The sequence below is a fragment of the Mya arenaria genome, chromosome 16 (genome assembly GCF_026914265.1).
Source record: "Mya arenaria isolate MELC-2E11 chromosome 16, ASM2691426v1".
NCBI lineage: Eukaryota > Metazoa > Mollusca > Bivalvia > Myida > Myidae > Mya > Mya arenaria.
Genome location: NC_069137.1, coordinates 44907460 through 44915938, shown reverse-complemented (window position 1 = coordinate 44915938; position 8479 = coordinate 44907460). Strand labels below are relative to the sequence as shown.

Below are 8479 nucleotides of genomic sequence, written 5' to 3'. Positions count from 1 at the left end.
TATTGAACTAAAAGCACGTGAAGCGTCTTACCTTATGTTACATAATCTATATAGTTTACACAATAAAATGTTGACCAATTAAAAGTTTAAGGTTGGTAGTCGCTTCAAATCTTTTTCGTAAGGATACACTTACATTTTAACCATTTTGAGAACACTCTTTCCGTTCAATTTTACATCTCGATTCAGTTCTAAGTACATTGTGCTATTCAAATTATCATTGTTGTCAGATTCAGAATTATATCCAGAAAATGACCTCAAAAATTGGCCTGGCTGTATTTGGTATGGGAAAAATGGGTGAGTGTTTTTGTTTGTATGATTGGAAAAGCTGGTGTCAAATCTGTGTTAATTTATGTCAGTTTACACTGATACTCTTGTTTTTCCTTTTTGGGCTATAATTTACAGTGGATCCATATTCATATTAAACTCGTCTTCAAGATGTTTCAAGTTTTCAAGTTTAAATGTCAAAAGCGGCAATACATTAGCATCTGCAAGGAACATTGCACATAGAAATAAGGTGTCCACAATACTGAATCAATAATTGATAATAATAAAAACAGTTCTAAAATACATTTTGTACAAAACAGAGAATTTGTATATTTCAGTGTATTTCCTAACTATGAAGCAAATGCATCAATGATTTAGGGACGTCGTAGCAATGTCTTTTAAATGTGTTTGAAGTCTTTAAGGCAGATATATCCGGTTGTTTTTTAAACGGACTGTTGTCACAAATCTAGAGACTGTTTTTTTACATTAAAACACCTTTTTGCTTTATTTTGGGTGACTCATTAACTATGTATTTTTTTCACATAATGATGAAAGGTAAGATGGAAAGAGTAACCGTGGAGGTTGAAAGTTTAAACCCTACCAGGGTGTCAGTTGTCCAGTGATATATGTATCCGCCAAACACGGAAAAGGTTCTCATTCCGAGCTCGAACAGGATTAAAATTGACATCTGTGCTGGTTTTTAATTATTCAAATTACAGAATCAAGCATGATCCTATATTCACAATATGGCTACAAGACATCATTTTGAACTAAACACATTACAACCGTGTTATCACTTATATGCTTAGTAACTCGTTTGTTATTGTTAAATATATACATAAAACATGTTTCATGAAGTGTTAATCAACTTGTTAATGCTCTACACATTTCCGATGTCAGGGTTAGAGCACGTAAGGAATATTCTGCGATCGCCACATGCCGCTCTCAGATGGATAGTACGTGAGAACGTTGAACAGGCACGTGCTCTGACGTCATCATACAACCTTGACACGCGCTGCGAGACGCCTGCCAATGCTCAAAAGGCCATCGAGGACCCAAAGTCGGTAGTTAGGGCAAAACATTTGATAAATAAATGGTCTTTTGTCCGTTTTAGTCAAAATGTATCGGCAGCACATACCCAATGCTGTATATCCAAATGAATGATCCAAAACGAGTCGTCATATATCAAACACTTCTATTTAACGAGTAAGTTCAATGTTTAAGTGAATGATTGCTAATATATTGCCTGGACGAGTTGAATGAGTTGGACGAGTTAAATAAATTTGGCGTATGTATATAAGAGAGATTGATACTTTCTATCACATGTTTATGTCAGAAATAAGAAGCTTGTATAAAGCCGAACACCAATTAATGGCAACCCAAGTCATTTCCCGCGTTAAATTCAGTGCAGAAATGTAGAACCCAGAATAATAAAATCAAACAAAATCTATATCCAATCAATACATACGGACATTAATGTTTTGTTGTTGTGTTTTCATAGTTTAATAATATATTTTAATTCATGGCGAACACTAAGTATACTATTATTTACTCAAGATACTCAATACTCAACGGAATATTTAACCTATAACAATTTTGTTTTCTCTGTTTCCTCGATAGGCATATCAGGAAACCGATACCTAATAGCTTAACCGTGTTATTTATATCATGAAGATACATTGCAAGCCTATTTTCTTATACGGACGCTAGTTGTTGAATGCTGACATTGCCAACATTGTACAAAACCAACACTTCACCGCACTACACTCTTGAAATTATAAACTCACGCTGAAATGCAATCACTTTATGTGTATTACTTTTACGTAACATCAAATGTTTTGGTACATTTGATGGTCGTATTTCAGTGTGGAAGCAGTGCTGATTGTATCCCCTTCATCCACCCACGAAGATCTCATTACCAGATCTCTCAATGCAGGTACAATACATAATGATTCCAATGTTCTGTTAAAAATCATCACGGCCTTATTCAGACCAAACCAAGGACCATAGAATCAAATGTGCATAGACATGCTTAACTCGTAAGACTTAACTTCGACCATGTCTGAAGGCACAACGATCAAGGATTAAACCTCTCACAGTTAGGGACATACAACAGTACAATAAAATATTGTCCTTGTTGAAGAGCGGACAACGGCACACAAATCATACAAATGCTATCGATTGTTCAGAGAAAAACCAAGTAAGCAATACTTTGAATGGTCTTGTGTAAAGACACATGGCTCAATACAAATATTGATACCATAGGGACAAGCCCAGTAGCCTTTTACTTAATCAAACATTCTGTTTCAAGGAACAGGAATGAATCTCATAACTAAACACGCAAAAAGGCGAAACAACAGACTTTCTGATGTATCGAAATATCGTCATTATTGGGGCAACATACTAGGCACAGTCAGTGCGACCCGGTTTTGAATATTTAGCCTGTGCGTTTTTTGAGTTTGGTTGGTGTTCACCGTGCTAGACACATGTGTTTCTACAGATTATCTGGTATTCCCCGCATCGCAAGACCACACTCTCGCGCAATATCACGCCAACGAGTGTGTTTTAGAATTAGTAGGTATAAACATTCTTAACACTCGTTTAAAAATAAACATAAATGTTTGAACTAAAACGAAGAAAGAAGTCGCCTAGGAAATGCATCATGTTATCGTTATAAAGAGTGTTATATTTCAGGCAAGGCTGTGTTTTGTGAAAAGCCGCTGACCACGAGTATACAGTCCACCCGGGCATGTTATGACTTAGCGGAACAAAAAAACAAACCACTTTTCTGTGCCTTCCATAGGTGAGTAAACCGTCGACCCGCTAAGTTACTATATTACTGAACAGAAAACAAGTATTGTGTCCAACTGGGCATGTTACGGTCTTTTTGAGAGAAAAAAACACACACCAAATGTTGTGCTCTCCATAAGTGAGTATTGTGTCTAACTGGGCATGTTAAGGGCTTATTGAGCAGAGAAAAAAAAACACCCTATGTTGTGCTTTCCATAGGTGAGTATTGTGTCTACCTGTCTAACTGGGCATGTTACGGTCTTATTGAGCAGAGAAAAGAAAATACCCTATGTTGTGCTTTCCACAGCGAAGTTTTCAACCACACTACAATTCGAAAACAATTATCATTATTTTTTGGTGTCTGGCTCCAACTTTGACCAATACAAAATGAGGACTTATCAACACATTATACCTTTGAATATATCGCGTGCATACGAAAACTTAAACTTTTATTTTCGATTCAGGCGATTCGACCCCAGTCATTTCTCGATCTATCAACAAATTCGCACAGGAAGTACAGGGCCGGTGCGCATTGTAAAATCTACCAGTCGTGATTTTAGCCACCCACCAATAGAATACGTCAAAACATCAGGTGAGCTATGCACCAGACATTTGTAGCCACGCCCAAATGTCCTGAGGAATACCGGGGAAAAACGGCCGTGTTTTTTGGCTTCCAGGTGGCTCCGCAGTGCCGAGTGAAGCCGGTGGTTTTCTCTGCGCGCCGACAATAGAGTCAGTTTTTGCAAAGACGATGTGTCAGCCAATGAGGTTGCATTCTAAAATGCAGGTTGTATTTTAAGTAATTAAGATGACCACAAATTGTATAATAATGATAAATAAGTGTTCGTTTATTTAAATTTAAAATTAAACTTCATGTCATCTAACTATTACTTAAAAAACAGCCTAAATGTTCAGCAAATGAAATTGCAGATAGACAATCATTAATTACATGGCCTAATCGTTATGAATTTCAACTTCGCAGGTGTTTAAGGGCCGCCAACTGCTTGCCACTTATCCAAAACAGAATCCCTGCGTCAAAAATTTGCGTTGACGATATGTCACTCATTGCGAGTGTATTCTAAGTTTATAAGACGGTCTAAATTAAAATATTATTGCTTGAGATCTTACTTCATGCCATTTAACTAATATGTATAACTGTGTTTGTCCACAACACTAGTATATTATAACAGGAGATTCCTCTGGAAAAAAGAAGACATCAGACGCCACTATCTAGGTGAGAGTTGACAAAAACAGGACATAAGTGTGTTACCCAAGCTATTCATCTAGAAGACATTGTTAAAAGGACCAATACCGTGCACGTTATAAACGATGCACAAATAAACAAAGCGATTGCAGATCAAGAACATTTCGAGCGTTGTGTGCAAGACACGCGTAATTCCTTATATACGTATGTACGAATGTCTCTCTATACGATTCAAATTTTCAGGCGGTATTTTCCGGGACTCGACCATCCATGACCTTGACATGGGAGGCTGGATCATAGGGAGTCGACCGACAAGCGTCTTTGCACACGGCCACGCCCACAAAGAGGAGCTAAAGGCGGCAAGCGACAACGATCAAGTGGTTGTCATAGTTACGTATGAAAACGGCGCCATTTCTGTGATAGTCAATGGGAGGTGGTGTCCCTTTGGCTATGATCAACGGCTTGAGGTATAAAAGCATATGCTCCACTATTTCAGTAGTGTTTAGTAACAATTTGAAGGTGTCTCTATTTTAAGTATGGGAAAAGGCTTAAGATTTCAATAGTTTGAATGGGAGTAGCATATTACAGCATATCAATAATGTTACCATTTAGACACAACAACAGCTTACATAAAAATATGAACAGTGATTTGTCAAACTTGTATTCAAGAATTGATATTAACCAATCAAATGATATAAATGTACAAACTAAACTTAAACCTGCTAACAACTTTTCAAGATAATATATATACTAATATTAATAAGTCATGGTATGCTTTTTAAACGATTTCACAATATGAAATTATGTTGTGACGGTACAACGTAGTAACAATAACATTTGCTCATTTGCTATCGCTTAAAAAAGATCATTTAACAACAATAACACACACTTATTTATATGTCGTGAAACATGGGGAATCTTATGTTGTGTTATCATACCTTTTAGTTTTATCGTATTTAAAGCTGACTATATTGTGTAATATTGAAACGCGTTTTACAATTCAGAAGAGATTAATTTGTATCTAACTACTAGTATATATGTTTACATTTGGGCATATCACTATTACGGAGTGTGACGATGTCAAATCATTTGGTAATTCCGTGTAAATTTTTATTGGTTGTTCAATCTTGAAAATTTGCATATTTCCTACAGACATGCACGTACCTTATAGAAGTAAAGTGCGGCGCAATTTTCTGATATGTGCGAGTTCAACAATGCTTAAATGTACATCATACCTGCAAAACAGTAGTCACAGAAACATGTGAACCGCATGGGTTGTTGGGGGGTCCTTTTAGCCCCGATACATTATTTCCCCATTTGTTCGTTAGGTTCTTTGTGAAAAGATGCAGCTCTCTGTAGAGAACAGGGGAGCTAACCACGTGGTTAGCGGTACGAACCAAGGGATGTTACAATCGGCTCCTGAGGCCAACTTCATGCGCAGGTACCCGGAGGCGTACGCCAACGAGTTGGAACACTTCCTTGACGTACTAGAAGGTAAAGAGAGTCCATCAATGTCTAAATTTCATCAGTAATTGACCATTGTCTTTTAAGTTAAATATTCAAATATATATTGTCCATTCATTTTGAATTCTGTTGGACAGGATCGCATTTAATATTGAACGTAAGAGGCGAAGCAAAAATGTGGTTTAGTTTTTCTTTTTTGTTTTTTTTGGCGGCGGGGGGATCTTCTCCAAGGAGAGTGTGGCAGTTTTAGATTAAAATGAAGCAATCTAATGTATTCATATTTTGTGTATAGACATAATAATTCATTTGGTCAATTAACGCCTCCCCTTAATTCGCTAGCGTTGTATAATGGAAACTACATTTGATAATTACACAGTATAAACTACAAGTTTGTAACGTTTTAACTTCAGGAATGAAGGTGAAATACGAACAAAAAGCAGGGCTAACATTGTGTAACTCAACATAGTATAGATTTTATCCTGAGCAAGAGCTATGTAACCAGTAATTAAAACGTCTTTTCATTTTTCAAGAAAAGGAGTATTTCTTGTCACATGATAACACATGTACAGGAATCTTTTGTACAGTTTGATGTACAGATATATACAAGCAGGGTGCAACTATAAAAGTGGTGTGTAACTTTTATCATACAGTTTCTTCCCCTGTTTCAGGAAAGGATGAGTTGCGAGTCACGAGGAGAGATACCATACAGGCCATGCGTCTGGCTGACATGTGTTATGAGTCACTGAGGACGAAAACAGCCGTACCGTACACTGATTAATATTTTTGAATTAGAATTTCATGTATAAAAGATGCTAATAAAACATACAATTTACGAATATTAAAAATACATCCTTCATTTTCAGCCAATAAAAATGCAGATAGGCAATGATTAAGTACTAGGCTTAAGTTTTAGTTTTCGCAATTTTTCAGGTCTGTCAACTTCCACACATTCTATGTAAACTCCCTGACCATGTGTCAGCTATTGTGGTTATATTTTAAGACAGTTAGATGCCCTAAAGTATCCTTAATTGTTTAGAGGGGCTCTTTCAATACGGCCACTCATCCTAATCTTAATTATTAAAATATAGGTTTTTCCTATATATATTATTTTTGGCACAAGATAGCTATTGCAATACAACTTTACACACAGACACGTTGGCTCTTCCTTCAAAACACTGTGTTATTCGTTTTTGAAATCAGCAAGGGATTCTGAATATTCCAACGTTCAAAACACCTCTATAATTTCGTCAAAATAAGCATACTACCAACCCCATAAATTAGTCGTTGTTATTTGACCAGTCTAGTGACGTTTAAAACTAGTGACGTTTCATGTTTCTGATACCCCATCGTTATGATTTTAATTGAGTAACAACAATGAACTATTATATTTTATTTGTGTGATTGGAAACAGTAACTGGTTACAACTTAATTATAACAACTGAATGAAACTGAGAGGATGCTGAAAAGTGTATAGTCAACATTACTAAGAAAACTATACAATAACTTCAAAACAAAGATATTTAACAGTTACACTTAGTAAAAACTAACAATGACAAGAACAAGCATGTATAACATGAACTATCTGATCAATTATTGACTCTGGGATCAATTAATTAATGTATCCAATATGTCACCAACTACTAGTGTCTTCGACGATGATGGTGGGTTTAAATAGTGTGTTAATACATTTGACGGATTTGGTGATAACTTATTCGACCTTCTTTTCTCTTGACATGTTCGAGGAAAAGCTTGCATATAATCCCATGATTTTCCGCCTGCATCTGTCTTTAATAGTCAGCATGTTATAGCTTGTTTATAAACGGAAAGCGGCTGAAGTCAAACACCGAGGTCTTCGATTATTTCAGGCTTGCTTCCGGAAAATGATCGGACTATTGCGGAAACTTTTATCTATTTTCAACTGAGATACATAAATTGAGTTCGCCGATTTAGACAAAATTAGACAAAAACAGTTTCCAATCATCATTTTCGTTTTATTACGCGCCTCTTTTAAATTATTGTTAAATATTTTTAATCCGTTTTGTTACTCATCAATTTTTAAAACAACTGCTTTTTCTATGATTCTGTAACTGTAGACACTTACAAAGAGAGATAACGTATGCACGTACACACATGTAATAATTAATTCAAATTTGAGTTGCTTCCCTTTGAGAAAGATGCCGCAATAAAACGCCAGACTGGTTTGTTAGAAATATTCCATTTTCACTGTTTTGCAGTTGGGCGAAAGAGTGGTACGGGCGAAAAATAGGTCGCTATCCAGTACGTATTTTAACATTTTGATGAATATCACTATACATTTAGTTTCTCTCTCTCTCTGTCATTTCATAAATGTTGATAAAGCCACTACCATAATTGAATAATTGATTTTTGTTTAAAATTTCCAAATACGTGTACAAACGTGATTTTGTAAGCGTATTCCAAGATGTGAATGGCACGAACGAAATCAAGAGGGAGTAGTCTGTCAAATCCAAAATATATTCTCATTCGTCTCGAAATATCTATGAAATGAATGACGCAGTAATTTATATACGTTTTCGGATACCAATCACGCAAAAAAAAGTTGTAAATGGTGATTTATGAACAAAGTTTCAAAACCTCTGACATCAAAAGTCTTACGATATTGAAATTTTTATAGTGCAGCTTTCTTTCAATTAAAGTTTAGATTACTATTTTTTTTTCACGATATTGATAAATAACATTTCAAATTTATTTCTCACAAAATTGATGACTTTATTGCTA

The 8479-nt window shown here is 35.7% G+C and overlaps 1 protein-coding gene across 1 annotated transcript; it reads left to right on the top strand.

The window, feature by feature from the left end:
- The first annotated feature begins 248 nt into the window (after window positions 1-248).
- On the top strand, window positions 249-6512 carry LOC128221279 (inositol 2-dehydrogenase-like). Its single transcript, XM_052929834.1, has 8 exons — window positions 249-294; window positions 1165-1324; window positions 2130-2200; window positions 2959-3067; window positions 3519-3646; window positions 4502-4725; window positions 5587-5752; window positions 6391-6512. Exons 1-8 carry the CDS (start codon window positions 249-251, stop codon window positions 6498-6500), a joined length of 1014 nt encoding a protein of 337 aa, XP_052785794.1. The 3' UTR covers window positions 6501-6512.
- Window positions 6513-8479: the final 1967 nt, after the last annotated feature.

What these genes read in the sequence shown, in the direction of transcription:
- LOC128221279 (XM_052929834.1), top strand. Translation starts at nt 249, where the DNA reads ATGACCTCAAAAATTGGCCTGGCTGTATTTGGTATGGGAAAAATGG. An exon ending in ATTTGGTATGGGAAAAATGG is followed by an intron (nt 295 to 1,164) that starts GTGAGTGTTTTT and finishes TTCCGATGTCAG; the next exon opens with GGTTAGAGCACGTAAGGAAT. An exon ending in CTTCCTTGACGTACTAGAAG is followed by an intron (nt 5,753 to 6,390) that starts GTAAAGAGAGTC and finishes CCCCTGTTTCAG; the next exon opens with GAAAGGATGAGTTGCGAGTC.